Source organism: Poeciliopsis prolifica, unplaced genomic scaffold (assembly GCF_027474105.1).
Source record: "Poeciliopsis prolifica strain line A6 unplaced genomic scaffold, Auburn_PproV2 SCAFFOLD029, whole genome shotgun sequence".
Lineage (NCBI taxonomy): Eukaryota > Metazoa > Chordata > Actinopteri > Cyprinodontiformes > Poeciliidae > Poeciliopsis > Poeciliopsis prolifica.
This window is the reverse complement of record NW_026562404.1, coordinates 6,360,652-6,378,789: the sequence shown is the minus strand read 5'-3', so window position 1 is coordinate 6,378,789 and position 18,138 is coordinate 6,360,652. Positions and strand designations below refer to the sequence as shown.

At 41.2% G+C, this 18,138-nt stretch overlaps 1 protein-coding gene across 12 annotated transcripts in view; it reads left to right on the top strand.

Annotated features, from left to right (window-relative positions):
• Positions 1-18,138, top strand: part of LOC129372325 (neuron navigator 1-like) — an 83,877-nt gene that overhangs the window by 15,763 nt on the left and 49,976 nt on the right. For 11 of the 12 annotated variants that reach the window (XM_055049556.1, XM_055049557.1, XM_055049551.1 and 8 more), the window contains exons 5-6: positions 4,498-5,316; positions 16,917-17,019. In XM_055049556.1, coding sequence (XP_054905531.1) covers positions 4,498-5,316; positions 16,917-17,019 — 922 coding nt within the window. Of the gene's footprint in view, positions 1-3,980; positions 4,261-4,497; positions 5,317-16,916; positions 17,020-18,138 lie in introns of those variants that run through there. The other variant, XM_055049555.1, reaches the window with a different exon arrangement.

The window sequence follows — 18,138 nt, the reverse complement described above, 5'->3', positions numbered from 1 at the left end:
TCCCCCCCACCCCCCTCCTTTAAATCCCACAACTTTTTGGTCTATTATTTGCACACAAAAAGACAAAACAAAAGGAACTGAGAGGGGGTGGATGACAACAGTGAGTGGGTGAAAGTGAGAACACATGCCATCTGCTAAGCCTAAATGAGTCTTTCTTTTTTATTATCTAGGTTTGAGGCGCTTTGATGCACTCAGTTGCTTCCAAATCTTCTGTACTGCTCTTTCCTCTCAGTACTTTTCCTTTCAAGGCCCAAGACCTTGTATAACTTTGTAAACATGCGTATAATGAACCATTCAGTGCATCTCAGTGAGACCTTCTTCACATGACTGCTCTGTTGAAATATAGTGGTGAATTTGTTTCACACTGGTTAAAAATGCTAAGGCAAATATACTCATGCAAAGGAGTGAGACACTGTCCACTTTCTCCACGTCTGCCAGCCTTGCTGTCTCTTTGCCGCGATTTGACCCCTTGCATTCTATCAACTATCGAGTTTTACTCGTCAGTCATAGCTTTCATTACCTTTTTCCAGTAAAATCCTCGAGCCATTTATGGAAATGTTCAAAATGTTACGCCAGTTTAAGACAAAAATGTTCACATACATTGTTCTAAAATATGCTGAGTGTACAAGGCTGCTACATGCTGGGTGTCGGGGCTAATGTTTAGGACTGGCACTCATTACACTCTGAAACTATTAGCTACTTTGATGCCAGGCCAGATTGCTCAGGTCTGAGAGGCTGCCTCAGTGTATGTGTGTTTGTGTACAGCAGCACTAAAAAGTATTCATAATCTTAGAACATTTTCATGCTTTGTCACAATATAAACAACTATTTGGTGGAAATCTTATCAGACCAGTGTAATGTAGTGTATACCTACATGTTTTTCAAAATTGGTGACAATCTGAAAAGTTTGGCTTGTATATATTTAGCTGTCCTCAATCTGGTAACCATAAGGCAAATTCAATGTAACCAACAACTTTCAGAGGTTTTCTAATTAGTGAACGGAGTCCATGTGCGTGCAATTTACTGCCCATATGTATCCAGCCGCTCTGTGAAGGCCTCAGTTGCTCATTCGAGACTATTAGAGAGCAAAACGGCGTCATGAAAACCAAGCAACCAATCAGACGGGTCTGGTTAATAGTAGGGTTAGGATGTGAAACAGTACAGGACAGGATTCCATACGAAAACATGCATAACTGCCAACTTAAACTGACAGCTGAGATGAGAAGAGCATTGTACCTTCCAGTACAATGACCAAAAAGTATTTTATTCTATTCTATATTAATCAGGGAAGCTGCAACGATGGCTGTTGTGAATCTGAGGGAGATGTCTAACAGAACAAGTCGTCAATTCCAAAAGAATCCGACAACTATGACAGGGTGGTAAGAAGAAAAACACAGTAAAAAAGAACGTCATAAGTAGTCCTTTCTTTTAGATTTGTCACAAGACATGTAGGGCAGTTTGAGTCCTTTTGCAATGCACTGCATGTGTGCTTGTATGGGTACACTTTGAGACTAAGCAAAAAGAAAGTGGAACAATAAGCTCCAAGTCTAAATCAACCGTATATTAAAGTGATTAGACTGTGGAGCCAAAGAGACGAATGTTTGAACAAATGGGTATCTGTGCACTGCTAATGCAAAACCATACTTGTGTACATTATGTGCGAGTTTGTAAGAGCGCCGACTCGTGTCTTTTCCCTGAATGCTTCTGTGCAACACACAGAGCGATCTTGTATGTGGCCACTTGCTTCTCACTAGCCGTAATCCTTCATCAGGGAAGTATAAGGGCTGATGTACAGCACCTAATAGCCTTAAATTACAGCCCCCACAAATGCACCACACCCCCCACTTGCTTAGAGAGCTCATATAGCTGTCACCACACAGCCCAGGCTTCACTGGGGCAAAACCACTTCAACATTGGTCCTTTATTAAACCTTGCTACCACTAATTAATGGCCATGGCCTTCACACAATAAAACAGCCTGTGTGTGCCCACGTCTTCATCCACGCTCCTTTACTACACACCCTCATTCAAGGCCAAATGGACGTTAGGCCATGGAGAAAAGAAACATGCACTGTAATGTGTTTTAGTGTTGTGTTGTAGGTTCAGTCGAAACCAGTTTGAACTGTTTTTAAATGAACTCTCTGCTACTGAGGTGAAATGTCAGCAAACGGGCTTGTTTTCACTCTGATTTTGTATTAACCGATTCATGCAAATGCAACAAGAAGCGGCTCGTTGTTTCCCGTTTGGGGGCCTGATAAGATCCTGGCTGTAGGCATTGCTACGTGCAAATTGAACAAAGGAACACACCTACCATTAGGTACCAAAGATGTGAATGCTTTGTCTGTTAGATGACCAGTACGCGCACAGGATGCATTAGCGCTGAAAAATGGACAGCATGCAGATATATACTGATAGTGAGTGCCTTATTATTGACTTACAGCTCATTTTGTGCGCCATCAGCATAGTAATAGACATTTAAAGAACATGTGTGAAAACACTGTAAATTGTTTTCTGTTTTGTTCTGGTTAACTTTGTTTTAAATTATTTGGCATTTATTATACATATGCGTTCAGGCAAGTATCCTGGCTATTATGCTTTTTTTTTTGCAAATTGTTTTGAGTATTTTTCTTTCTTTCTTTCAGTCACAGCATCCACGCTGAGAAGTGTTGTTCCCAGTGCAGTCTGGTAGACCTAGGAGAGGACCATTCACTGACTGGAAACATACCCCAGTGATTTTTGAGCATGCTGTAATCGCTGATTCAAAGCCCAAGTCAAGTTCCCAGTGAATCGCTCAGACTGGGATTTTAGCAATATTTCTGGGAAACTAATAATTCCTATTTCTGTGTGTTCACACATAAATGTTTAGAATATTTCAGTCATGCGATACAAAAAGCATTGGCTCAAAAAGCAACAAAGATGATTGTCAGATCAAGATATAGATAAAGCATTTACTTACATAGCAGAGACATATAATGATAGTGCATTCTAAACGTAAGCAGACTGGAAAGCACTTGTGAGGCTGTCCTCACCTAGACGAGAAGTTGTGTTGAGTTTTAACATTGCCATGTTAACTAGGGTGAAACAAGGTCTGGTGTCCAAGATCTAGTCTTCTCTGTGAAGAAAAAAAATGAGTAGACTGGGGAGGAAGAAAATAATTACTTCTCTCGTCTGGGTTGGAATGTCTAGAGTGATAAGATGAGATGGTGAGCACTAACCAATTCCCTCCACTGGAGCTCCTACTTCTCTGGTTCTGTCTCATCAATGTGACACACTTGTAGAAGACCCATTCATACACAGGCATGGGGGAATACAGATAAAAACACACTCTTAGGTTCTCTCTCTCTGTTTCTCTCTCTCTCTCTCTCAAATACACACATGCCCCCCCCCCCCCCCCCCACACACACACACACAGTTGTTTACATCACTGAGGCAATGAATTTGTAATGTTGAGGCATGCATGAAACTGTATGATATCAATTTAAAAGCTTGTCTTTCTGCATTGGCCAGGATGGAGTGGTTGGGGTACAACGGGAAGTCGGCAAAGATGCAATGAGAGATAAGTGATGTGAGGCAGGTGAGGTAATGTCAGGATAAATTCAGTTCTATAGGTTATTAGTTGTGGCTTAGTAAATCACAGAAATGATCTTGATTTTTACATGATTTGCATCCAATTACTAATTTCTAGGTCTTTAGTGGCTGGGCGATAAACTCTTCATCAAAACACGTGTTGACGTAAGACGAGGTGAAGGGGAGAATTAATTCTACCCAAAACGTTTCATATCTCCTGAAGCCCTTATTGTTTCCCATTCACCGGTGAGCAGCGTAGCACAGCCTCTGCAGTGTATTTTGGAAACAGAGGATGGAGCGGTGAATCAGCCAGTAGGAGGAGAGACCACGCGAGTGACAACATGAAGGAACGAGGGAGGGAAGGAAAGAAGGAAGGAAGGTGGAGGATGAAGGAAAGGAGGGTGAATGAGCTGGCGGGGGTAGAGTGAGCAATGCAGTGAGAGAGGGAGAGGCAGAGGGAGGAGAGAAAGAGGAAGAGGGGGGTGTTGTTGGTGCTGCTGCGACTGTTTCTCCTGTCAGTCGGCTGCTGGTCGCCTGCTGAACAGGAGGGAGTACAGACAGAGGTACCCTGAAGGGACACTGAGCTAGCGTCTGGTAAGGTTTTCATCTGTGTCGCGCAGGCAGTTGTGGATACGCTTGTAGATAGTGGATTTTGGTGCTGAACAAGGATCTGCAAATCCATGGATTATCAGCAGTGAGTATGACTGTCACTCTACTAACCCACTCATCCTTTTTGGCTAAGAAGTAAACCCACAGTCTCACACTGCAGGGAGTCTGGCTCACTCAGTCATGACCCCGGTGTAAAAGGGGGCGACAACCAGTCAGTCTTTGTGTCTTTACGCATTTCTTTGTCCCCTTCTTTTCTCTTTAATCAGCTGGCGTGTATGCAGTTCTGAGTGGATGACTGATGCTGTTGCTTTTCTTCCTACAGGAGGGATGCTGGAGGCTAATGTGGCTAATATTAGCATGACGGCTAAACCCAGGGAGCTGGATCAGAGGTCTGCAGCTGTCTCCTGTCAGGATACTTCAACCCAGCCCATGGCATCCAGGAAGCCACAGGCTAAGCCCTCTGCATTGCCCCAGGCACCTCCACGTCCCTCTGGGTCAGAGCTCAAAGTGTATCGGCCCAACTCCGGCTCTATCCCTATCCCAATACCTAATCCATCCGGGCTCCGCAAGCAACGGTCACTTGGCAACTTATGTGTGCTCACCGATGCTGAGAAGAAGCTGCACCTGTACCAATCCCCTCGATGGAGCGATGATGCAAGCCGTCCTGGAGCAGGGTCTAACAAAGCCGGACAGACCAAGGCAGGTCAAGCAGGTGGCGGGAGACCACCTCTGTCTCGGACACTTTCAAAATCAGAACAGTCTCTATTCCAGGGTAAGCCCAAATCCTTCGGCTCCCCGGCAGTAGCTTCAAGCATGGGTAAGCCGAGTCGAATCCCGGCTCCTGGTAAACCACGGGGACCTTATGCTGAGGTGAAGCCGATCACTAAAGCCTCTGAAGTGAGCCCAGGTACAGACTCTGCCACGCAGCTTCTCAAAGGTAACTCCAATGGAGCTGGGAGTGCTGGCACCAATGGCAAGAAACCTGGAGAGAAAGGCAAATCTGGAGCTCAGTTATCAGAGGAAAAGAAAGAAAAGAAGGGGACAGATGGAGAGAATGACAAGAGTTTTCTGAAGGTGGACCCAGAGTTAGTGGTGACCGTTCTAGGAGACCTGGAACAGCTTCTATTTAGCCAAATGTTGGGTAAGTGTAATGCAGCTTTACTCTCCACACCTAAACCCGTCCTTTCACCTCCGACTGCATGAACTAGCACAATACGGCTCCATATCATTGCTGAAGCAAGCATTTCTAGAGAGCTGACATTGTGTTGTTGCGCAGCAGCAGGAGTGGATTGTCCTGGTCTCAACTGACCCAGTGCCACGGTGATCTAGATTTATATTAAACCCTCTCATTTTCAGACTTCAGAAGAGCAAATCTCAAGCCTGAAACGGCAAATGTCATGCATTATTGTTCGCAGCGTTTAGGAGGCATCATACGCCCTCATATCTTCTGGCTTCTACTAAAACCAGCCACTCGTTAATAAATGCCGTGTGAGTGGGACTCGTGGGGTGTGTGTGTTTTCATTCAGTAAATAAAACGGCTGCACATCGAGCCAGGCTCTGGTCACAGTGGGCCACATATTTAGCTTCGCAGCACCCCTCCCTCAACCCCACCTCTATCCCCGTCCACGTCTATTGATCTCCAGGCCACTGACAGATGGTCACTATCCACCCCACTCCGATGTCCTCCCCCTGTTTCCGATGGCAGCGTGTGGGAGGAGGGAGTGGAATCTTAGCGGGTGGCTGCATGGGCAGGTAGTTGTCTGCCCTGGATGTAAACAAGTTCTGGTCATTTGGATGTGCTGCTTCATCCTAAGGTGTGCTGGAGGTGTGCTGTGAGAATAGTGACTGTCTTTATAATTATTGTGTATCTCTATTGTGTTGAACCAAAACCTTTCACCCATTACTCATTTATAAGCAGTCTAGGAAATTCTGTTAAAATATTGCTCATCCTCTTTTCATCCCTCCCTCTCAGTGGGGGAAGATAGTGTCTTAATTTACAGGAAGTGGGGAGAAAGAGAGAGAAGCCAGTGATGTCTCGACAAAAAAAAAAAAAAAAAAAATTCTGCTCATTTTCAAGCCCTCTGCCTTCTTTCTCTGCATTTCATCCTTTTCTCTTCAGTAGCTTGTCTCCTGCAGCAGAGCCTAAAATCCCAGCCAGGATGACCTTGCCCCTGCCGGCCTCAGTGTGTTAGTTCTCTGGATGCTTTTCTGTGTGTGGATGCTGCGTTCATGTGTGTGACCTTGTTTGCTGTTGTGAAGTTACTGGCGAGATCCTCATTAAGCAGCCAGGTAGGGAGGATAAGGTTAAAAAGAGAGAAAATCCTCCACAGAATTGAGCTTAACAAGAGAAAAAGGAAAAGGCAGAACCATTTCACAATGTCAACCATGTGTAGGAAGATTTTCAGAAAATGGATAACAGCATCAGTGATTTCACTTTAAACAGAGTAATGTGAACTTTAACCAATAGCATTTGCTGAATTAACTTACTTAATGTATAATGCTTACTGTTAAAATTTGGCCTCTAGGGAATGCTGATTATTCATCTGATTATAAGTGTAACATTATCGGAAAGATGTCAGGCAATTAACGTCTTTCAGATCCGAGCCATTCGCTTCTGATAGTCAATCCAAAAATGTCATGGGATTATTTAAGTTTTCAAAGACCAGGATCCCAAAACCAGAGGCGAGTGGCATGTAATCTGGCAGCATTAGCAGATAATTATTTCACCTTTTGCTTAAGTTTGTTGATGTTTAACGTCTACCAGAAATCCTCCATCACACACAAGACACCGTGTGCTTGTGTGTGTGCAAATGCGTGTTTGCGTGAATTTGCATGTGTGTGCTCAAGAGAGGTTAATCGTAACTTGCCCTGTAGCTTTGCAGCTGTGGGCCCCTCCTTTATTGTATCTGCTTCTCCATTTCCGACGGGACTCTCGGCTAATTGGGTTCTGTTCTGTCTTTGGAAGATAGATTATGGATGCTCAGTGGATCTACACCTTCCATTTTCTGTGCAGTCTGACCTCATATTTTGCTTACTGTGCATATGAATATGCTGGTACAGGATGTTTTACTGAAAAAGAAAATCATAACAAATAAATATGTTATGCTAACTGTTATCTGTAGGGAGTAGAAATCTGCCTGTACTTTTTACATGTCATATTGTGTGACATCTGACAACATCCTATGTGACACTGTCCTTTTGTGGTTAGCCTGCAGTAATGGATAAGTATGATGTAGAATGAAAGGGAGGTTGTATAACCAAACACAATCTTCTGTGTATTTAAAAAATAAAACTCCTCTCCTAAGCACATTGGAGAAAGACAAAGAAATAATCTTACATTTCTGCAAGGTCAAGATTAGTTTCTGTCATATTTGTTTATCTTTAATCAGACGTGTTTTACCAGCAGCTTTTCATTTATTGAAAGGTTTAGGGAACTATTTGACTAATCTGTGCACGTGAGGGAGCTTTAGGTTCTGGAGGTCTTTCCTCCAAATCTGGAATGTGTTTCAGAATCTTTGGAGAGCAGATTTAGAGTTAAAGCAGGATGTGGAGGATAGAGAGGATGAACACTACTTGTTAAACTCTGCCACCATAATGAATAAACTTGAAATGCTTTAATAGTCATTTTAAAGCTCTGAACCTCAGATGTCTTCCACTAATGACCCTCGTGGTCCAATCCAGCACCCATAATGAGGCACGATGGAGAGGGTAAGCTCCCTGAAGCACTAGCCTCTCCCAGCATGGGGCAGGAATAGTTTAGAGCGAATCCCAGCTAAGACACCAACCAAGCTTCCGGATTAAGCCTCACATAAAGATAATGAGAAGATGTAGCTACCCCATCCCCTCCCATTCGCCTAATTACAGATCTATTACCGTGGAAAAGACCATCCATACAAACTAAAATGAATTAAAGCTTAAAGTCATCAGGGCATCTGTTTGGTTGGAGATTTAGGCATTTAGGGAAGTAGGTTAGAAGATTGGAGAAACTCTGGTCTGATCACTTGTTAAATTTCTCCATACTCCTTTTCAGACTAATAGTCGCCAAACAAGTGGTGTGTTGCATATATTTGAATGTGTATGTTTGGTAAAAGAAGATATGCAAGTCCTACTTTTTATTGTGTTGTTTTTCTCTTGGTGAAATATCCATCTGAAATTTATATAAAATCAGTTCAGTTCAATTCAACACGCTACGAAAACGAAATGTGAGACAAGTTGCACATGGATTCTCAGTAGCAGAGTGCATGTTTCTTTGCGCTGACACTGAATTGCGTGTCAATATGTCTGTGTGGTTGATTTTCTTCCCCTGACTCTGATCTGGGAAAAATAATCCCCATAGAGAAACCAACAAGAGCTTTAAGAAGAACACAACTGCGGTCGTTCGAGGGGAGCTGCTGGAAAATATTATCAAAGCACTGTAGCCTCCTCAGTCCAAAGTACTCGGGCATCAACACAGAATGTGTGCCATGTTCGGTCACACATGCACTCTCCTCCTCTTATTCCTCAGGGGATTTTTTTTTTTTGACAGGGTATTTTCCAGAGTCAGTTCTTCCATTGTGATTGGAGTGCTGAGTCTCTAATGTGATGCGGGAGTGGCCGGGGCCATGCGGGGCGCCCCTTGTTGTGCCCCGGGCTTTGCTGAGTGAAGGATTCATGGGAGTTGTCCTTTAATAGAGAAGCTGGTGAGAAGCCAAATGAAAAGAAATGGCAACAGGAAAGTGACGAATAAAACATGCTTTTCTCTTCCTGTCTTTCTCTTCCTCCCTTTCATATTTGATGTGAGTTGACTGCCAGCGGTGTTCTGTCACCAGTCACACAGCAGAGAGGATATTTCTGGCATGAGGGTTTCGGGTAGAAGACGGAGAACATCTTTTAAGCATGACAGAAAAGTTGCAGCCAGGATTATCCATAGATCAAAGGACTGTTTCAATGCATGGTAGCATTTATGTTTAGGCCCATTGTCTTTTGTCACTTCAGTAGTGTTATGTATGTTTGTTTGTGTTTAGATGTGGGTTTAAATGCTCTGTGGTCAGTCTGTAAAGACTTAATGCAGAGACCATTGCATTAGTGTAGTGTACTTCCTGCCATCCTCCTCCTAAATTATATTAGTACTCAGTGTGTTTTTGTCTCATCAGCTCTCACTTCAATAAAAGTTGCAGAGTTACAGTCCTCTCAGTTGTACCATGTTGAAAACGGAAAGCTTACATCAGCTGTTATTTTTCCCATTTTAAATCCCAAAATTTGTGATTCACTCCTTAAATAAAAGTTCCCTTGAAATGCCTTTCTTTAAAATACCAAGAAAATGAAATTCAAGAGTCAACAATCAACAAAACAGATAAAACAATAAAATCCTTTCATAATTTAATCTCTATATAAATACAGATGTTCTGTGAAAGTCTCAGATGTTTCTGAGACAACATTGCGAACAAAATGGTACAAATACTCTGAAAATCTGAGTTAATAAAGTATTATATAATCATGCCAGTACCTTACTCTTGCAGTTACAATTGTTGATTTTTTTTTTTTTATTTGGTAGATCTTTATTCAGCCCAACATCTACATAAATTCGCTAATATACTATCTACTAATATGCAAAACCCGCTTCCACAAGAGCAGGCAGTTATAATATAAGGGGTTGTGATAAATTTACAATCCAAGCAGTGAAAACTACTAGGAAAGTTTTAAGATCTTGGGCTGATTTGGTGTTTTGATCATTTAATTCCAGTTTGATTGTTCTGTAAATGTTTCCAACAAATCATCACACATCATTCATTAACCATATGCATCAGGGGTGTCAACATCCAGTCCTCGAGGGCCAGTGTTGTACCTGTGGCACATCGAAAAACTGCAGGACAGTGGCCCTCAAGGACTGGAGTTTGACACCCGTGATATACATGTTTCGCAATCATACAAAAGAAGACACTATGTTCCAGATGTCTTCAAGTCCAAAGCCAGTGTCATGCAACTTTTAGATGTCTCTCTTTCAACACACCTGACTCAAATAATGAGATCACTGGCAGGATTCAAGAGAACTTGAGTCCAAATTGAGGTAATTCAGCTATTAGATGCAGGTGTGTTGGTCACATCGAAGCCAGCCCGCCGGCCTGGTTTAGGTTTAGATCATTCATGTAATAAAAAACTCCAGACAAAGTCCAGATAAAAATCTGATTGAGAACTTGTGGGAAAAAAAATCTATCCACAAGTACCTATCCAATCTAACTGAGCATGAGATACTTTGTATTGAAGAATGAGGGATAAAAATAAATCTCTGCGGATCCGTGTTGTGCGGGCATGTTGTTGAAGAAAGGGACTTTACAAAATAGATAACATCAGGAAAAAGCATCATGTGAAAACATCAAAACAGCATCTCAAGACATCAGCCGGGAAGATAAAAGTACATTTAAATGGTTTTGCCAAATAGATTGTAACACTGCCAAATTAGTTACAAAGTGAAGGACAGCAAAATCCATGTTTCTTTGTTTTCAGTCAGTTAATTATGTTTCTCTATATTTCTTCAAAGTTGTAGACTAATGGGAAAAATGTGAAGAATAGGAAAAAGTAATTTTGGTCAGAAATGAATCTCTGCAGACCCAAAAATAGCCACTGTGCGATCTGCATCTGCTCTGGCACCTGTTATATGTTTAGAGACGGTTTCCCCAAATCAAATATTTATCCAACCATTTTGTTCCCTTGTTTAGTGTGTGCATCTGTAACACTTTAGTGGAGACTCTGACTTGTCATCGCTCCCCCTTGCAACCCACCATCTCATTAAGAGTCCAGGCGAGTGCAGGCTGTGTGCCTGACATGTGCGAGGAAAGCTGCAGCTGCTTGAAGAGCATTGTGAAAAAAATAGTTCCACAGGAAGAAACCCTCTTGAACAAAAACACACCCAAACATTACCACACATTATGCTCTGCCCAAGCTGGTCAGGTTGTTTAGTACGTAAGAAACTATCTTTTGGATAAATGTAGATGGTGAGGATGTCCTCTTTTATTGCAACACTATCCAAATTGACATGACCTTATGCTAAAAACTATCTGTGCCTAAACCAACAGTACCATCCTTTGAATTAACTGTTGCAATACAAGTGTTTGTATTAACTGGCAGGGAGCTTTTAATGCAGGACGATTCTTGGCTACTCTTCTAAAAAAAAAAAAAAAAGAGGTGAACAAAATAAATTTCAAATAGGAAGTAGGAAGGCGTTCAATCAAAAATAGCCTCAGATTATTCAATAACATCTCAATTGGACTTAGATCCAGATCTTGACTTAGGCCATGCTCAAACTTGCAATTTGATTTATGTTTAGAATAGGTTGGATTTCCTCATGTAGTATGATTATTGAATAATCTAAGAATACTGATGCTTAAAATCTTTTTGTTGATGGCTGAATATATGTAACTACCTTCAGGGTTTTTTCAATAGACAGCAGAATTTGTGGTTCTATGGCTTGAAAAACCTTAACCTGATCCCGAAGCACCAAAACAACCCTGGACTATCATTCTGAAAACTAATGGGAAAAGTTATTTCACAGTGTGATGCTTTTTTATTTTGAAATACTGTTCGGTATTTGGTACAGACCTTCTTTCTACAATGTTCCAGTTTAGTCTCATCAGTCCTGAGAATATTTTCCCAAAAGTCATGTCAATTGTTACAATGATTTGTGGGAAATGTGAGAAGGGCCTTTATGATCTCTGGTCAACAATGGTTTTGGTTTTGGAACTTGTTCATGGATGCAATTTTTTGCCCACTCATTCTAATTCTTTCAGGCTGATCTTAGCCAAGACAAATGAGGCATAGAGTGCCATACATGCCGTTCTGTTTTTTTCTTTCTTTTTTTCTGTGATCTAAGGATGACATGTTGATGTACTCACAGTACTTTTTTTTTGCACCACTGTTGACAATTGTTCTTTTGTTTTGTTCATTTACAGACAGTGGTTACTATTGTGATTTGTTGGTGTCCCAAAACCATGGAAATTATTTTGCAACTGGACTTTGTTCTCATCTGTTCTTGAAATTATTCATGCCAGAGGCTGATGTGTTGCTTTTTGAGATCGTTCAGAAATGAGAAGTTCTTTCGGGGAGAACTTGGTAAGATTCGTATCGTCATTTCTTGAAAGTAAAGTTGTCTTAAGTATTTTCAAGCCTCCTTATCTAAACCCCTCCCATAAGCGGATAGCACAGTGGGTTTTAAGCAGATAGAGCTGTAGCTCAGGAGATATGCCAAGTGTACTTTAAGTATATTTGCTTGTGTTTGTATCCTCATTTGGAGAGCTAGGCTTTGGCAGCAGAACGACCTGGTCTGAGGAGATTTAGATTGGAAGGTTTAACTTGTGGATTTGTTTTTGAGATTCATGATCAGGATGTTTCAATTATAACTGCCCAAAACTCTGCAGCTGTGCTTCGAAGACTCCTGGACAAGGATTTCCAATTTTAAATGGATTCCACATTCACTGGCTCACTGGGGTATTTTTCTTCTCTCAACCATGTACACGCTTAAACCTTCTCTCATAGCAAGACCTCTGCATCATTTATGGCCAACAACTGTTTAGATTTAATGCACACAGATGCTGTTGTTTGTCCTGATGCATTCATTAGCTGGTCTTGTTGGATATCAGAGGATATCATCAAATGCTCCAATATCCTGTTTCGACATCTTGGTGTGGCAGAGGAACGTCAATGTGTGTTTCCATGCGTCGATATGCATTTGGTGTGTGTTTGTTAGGCCCCTCCTGATGAGCAGGAATTGCTGTATTTTGTAATGCTTCCTGTTTTGCAAGCTGTCTGGGGTCAGCTGACAGCTGCAGTGCTAGGCAGAGACAAAACAAACAGAAAAACAGGAAGCATGAATATTTTAGCTATGGTTTTGTCGTACAACAATACAAAAATAATTCATGACTGCATCATAGCTGTTTGCTATTTGGAAACAAAACTAACACACCGGTTGTTGCATGTCATTGGAGTGGAATACTCCAATGGCTGTTTTTGTAGCTCACAAACTCTCACTTCCCTTGTGAAAGATTTTAAAAAGCATGTGGAAGGAGGTGCAGGTGCTGTAGAGTGAAGCTGAGCTGCAGCCATCTATCATGCAGTAAGTGCTGCTGTGGCCTGAGGACGGCTGCTGCGACTCTAACATATGTGCACACACACGCAGACCGGACGTGGACAGATAACCTCCGGAGGGAAGGAGGGAAATAATAGAAATGGGGGCCATTACTCATCCTTTCATTCATAATCAACAACAAAAAAATAATATCTTTCTGACACACACACACACACACACATACACACATATTCCTGTACAGCTAAGAAAATGCCATGCCACTAAAAAATATATATATATATAATAATAATAATTTCACAAGAACAGAAGCCATTAATACATCTTTGGGGAGTTTGTCTCTAATGGAGAGGAGATTCGAGTGAAACCAGAGGAAGCGAAGTAGGCATTTTCTCACTTTTACTTTCCCACATGCCCTTTCTGCTTGCCACAAAATTGAAGCAGAAAATGAAGTACTTTGCCTCGTATTTTTTTATTCCTATCTGCTTCACACAAATGACACAACATCTTCAGTTGGAATGTCCTGATCAGGGTATTTTGTAATAAATGGGATCAGGCTTTCTAAAAAACCCAGCTTCCAATACTTGCTGCTGATGACATATAATACGAGCCCGAGAGCCATACTAGCATTTTTCTCATTTTGTTGACTATTCTTTACATTTAATAAGACTTAATATGTATTTTTCCTACACCTGGCAAGGCTGAAAAATTAATTCATTTGTACAGACAAAAATAAATATTTCCTCAAAAAATAAATACAGTAGAATGACTCCCATTATGAGCCATTGTACTGGCTCATAATGGGAGCCATTTTTTTACTTGCAATATTTTTTCTGAAGTCTTCCCTGCACTGCAACATGTTATTAAAAATCAAAGAAAGCTTGTAAATAACTTGATACTCATTCCCGTTGAAGCATTGCTTCTGTCTTCGTTGAAAAGCAAAAGAAAACATCTTAATTGCGTCACAAGTCGAGTGACCTGACAGTTGATATAGCAGACAAATTAAACGTTGTCCAAATGGAAATAATTCAAACAAAACAGGCTGATACACTTCCAAGTAAAAGTGAGATGAGTCTCTTTAAATGCCACTTGAGTTTATTTTATTTTTTTCTTTCCTCTTTTGCCTGAAAGCATTCTTCCATTAGGATGCACGACAGCCCTGGAGAACCTGCCTGCACTTACAAGGGCACTCTCACTCCAACATGCTGACTCTCAATTCAACAGTCTGAGTTGTCCATTAAGAAAGGCACCTCAGCAGGTTTCTTAGAGCCTCTTTGGAGTTGGATCTTGTTTATCCAAGATACAGACATGTCTGTATGTGCATGTCTGTGCACATACAGACACGCACAGAAATACTTCCACACAGCAGAGAGAAACTCAGTTTAAACCAGATCAGTATAAATCATTGGCACCCCAGGGGAGCTGCCAGGATTTGACAGGGATATTTGCATCCCTAATTCTCTCACTAGCACCCTCCCCACCTCGCTCGACGTGGCAGCTGGGGCCACCGGGACCAGAGCACAGGCGGGACAGGAAGAGTCTCACAGACATGTAATCACAAACGCACTCGTACGTCCACACAGAGGATCACACACAATAACGCAGACCATAGCTAATCAATTTGACAGCATTGTTAAACAAAGCTCCCATTTAGGGTAATTAGAATCGCACAATTAAAGCCTACATGCGTGTGTCACGCTTTGTCTGTGTTTGAGTGTATTTCAGGCGCTTTGTTCCAGATTAATCTCAATGTGATCACATTATCAACTCTAAATGTCCTTAAGCCGTGAAGAGTTTTTTTGTTTTGTTTGTTTTATGGCCTGAATTTGCAGGCCATAAATTGAATTAGGAGTCTTTGTCACATCTCCACTTTCCATAAAAAATTTTTAAAAAGTTGGAGTTTTTATGTTTTTGGTCATCTGGTGTCTTTAGTCTGCAGGTGTGTATTTAAGTTGCATGTTTGGATTACAAAGTCATTATGTCCTTTTTGTTTTGATGCGCAGCCTGATCGATTTTGTTTGTTTTTTTTTTTTTTTTTTCTTTGACTACAAATCAATCCGATCCAAGTATCTATTAGATTGTCTGTATCTTTGATAGAAAGGTGGCCAACCAACTATTCATATACAAATGTGTCCATTGGGTAAGTGTGCAGCTGTTGTTGGGATTGACACTTCCAGCAACTCATTATTTTCCCTCCTCTCTCATTAGGATGACCTCTTACTCTTCTCCTCCTCACTAACCATCTGGGCTTCTTCGCAGGAGTGTCATTTAACATTCATTGGGCAAAACATTTTTCTGTTTTGGATCTGTAGCCTCAAAAGAAAGCTTTATCACCTTTGAGTTTGCATTGCGTCTGAGAATTTGGCTGCTACTCTTTTTCAAACATCACTCAGGCAGTTAAGAATTTTGACACACTAAGTACTAATGTTACTGGTAACATTAATAATAAATTACTGACATAAAAAGGTGGAAAAATTAAAACTGATCCTTTAAAATATCTTCTAAGAATGTGGAAATGACGGGTTTAAAGGGATCCCCTTATTTATTTTGCCATATGCCATTTTCCTGTGGCTAAGTAATACTTTTTGTTGCACAGATTTGGGAGTCAGTTGGCTTGGAATAATAGTCTATTGAACTCAAACTCAGGGATAAACAGACAGCCCTGAATCTGACCTTCATAAGACTTCTGTTTCCACCATCTCATTTCACATAAACATACTCTGGAGACTTGAGGGAAGCAGGGGGGGGATGAAGGTTAAACGATGCAGCAGAGGTGTCCAGATTAATTCCTACTTAAAAGAGATGCTTTTTTTCCCTTTTGCTGAAAGAGTGTAATAAAGAGCGTGTTGGGTGTCTCGTCATAGTACTAAAATCTAGAAACATTCCTAACAATCTCTCGTGAAAGAAAAAAAAAGTCATATCTCAGCATTACAGCTTTTAGTTTAGAACTGTGTCATAGCATTTTGTTGCCTTACTGGCTCTATGTGTTTCTTTTTTTTTTTTTTTTTCACTTACATTATTTTCGTCTAATCCATTCCTGCTTGCGGGCAGTTTGAGGACAGGCCCACCCACACCCTCACGTTACTGTAAATCATTAATCTATGTGACTCTGTTTGAGCAGATTGCAACCGATTTGAAAAGGGTGACACAGAATCCAGCGTGTCTCTACTGGGCTACTGAGGTTATTTGAGGATAGATTTTGGTTTCGTCTGCCATGGATAGAAGTGGCAGAATGCTCAGGCTAAAGTGAGATTCTTACATCTATCCAGGCAAATGACAAAGCTGTTTGGTTGGAACTGATATGTTTTTCTATCTTTTTAATCTGCTTCATGATTTGTTTGCTTTTGCTCTGCTGTTGGCAAAAGTGTTAATCAACATTGAACGTTTTCACATTATAAAACATTTTACATGAACATTACGTCCAACTTCACAATAATAAAAATAATATTACACTACTCTGTGTTGGTGAAATTTATTGTTATAATGTGACAAAATGCCCAAAAGATCCAAGGGAATGAAAACCATTATAATCTCAGAGCTGTCTGAGATTTTGGCTACAAGGCACATGTATTAAACATGTCACTGTCTTTTCAAGGTCTTTTCTTAGGCTTAATAAGAATGTCATATTTGGTATTATGTTGCTCATCCTCTTCATACATGTAATTGGGACTTTTGCACCCCTGCAGATCCAGAGTCTCAAAGGAAAAGGACGGTGCAAAATGTGCTGGACCTTCGTCAGAACCTGGAAGAGACCATGACCAGCCTGAGAGGGGTTCAGCTGAGCCACAGGTCAGCAACTCAAAAACCCCAAAATACACACACACACACACACACACACACACACCACACACACACACACACACACACACACACACACACACACACACACACACACACACACACACACACACACACACACGCACACACACACACACGCACACACACACACACACACACACACACACATGCACGCAATCTAATGCACAATCTAAAGAAAAAAGAATGCTTAAAATGAAATGCACATATCAGAATCTTTGACATTTCAACCAGTGTTGCATAAGATGGTGAGCAGCCTGTGGGAATGCAGATCAATATTAGTTTTCTTATTTGACATATAGCAGTCAGTCACCCTCATCATGCAATGAGTCTTGTTTGAATTATTGTTACAAAACAGAATTAATAAAAATAAAAGGCCTCAAAGCTAGTCATTTTTTAAGGGTTGAAAGAGTTGTATCTCGACAAGCGACGATGTTTGGACCGATTGAATATAAGTGTGTCAGGATGTTCTTTTCCTTCCATTGGTTCCTGTGCCAGTTTCAGTATTTAATGTGTCCTTGTCCTTCAGAACTTCCCTTCCATCCGTTCGTCTTTGCATTCCTCCAGGATGCATCCTTTCCCTGTCCCTCAGCGGGAGCACTCCACATGTAGAGCAGCTCAGCAGATGGTTCCCTGCTGGAATACATTTCCTCTGCCATTCATATTTTTATTGCACTGTGATAACCTTTAGTCAGCAAATACTGACTTTGCTTTAAGGCCCAGAGTCTGCCTCAGACTCTGGGCAAATAGGATGTCATATATTCTGTGTGAGCTGGAGATTTGTATTTATTAAACAAAAGGATTCCCCTGAAAAGCTAATCAGTGTATTTCACATCATTTATCTTCTATTTTGTAATGCACAAAAAAGGCTTTTAAAGTCGATTCCAACAAGAGGATCGCCGCTTCTTCGTGTTTAGCCATGTGGCCTTTTATTCAGAAATGTTTTACAGTCATTTTTACGAGGGCGTTTCTGTATCCTGCCGACGAGATTAATTTTAATGCAGCGGGTAAATGCAAATGCCGTGACACAGCGTGAGCGCTTGTATCTTTGGATATGTTAATTCTCATCAGACCAGGCACTAAGTAGTGATG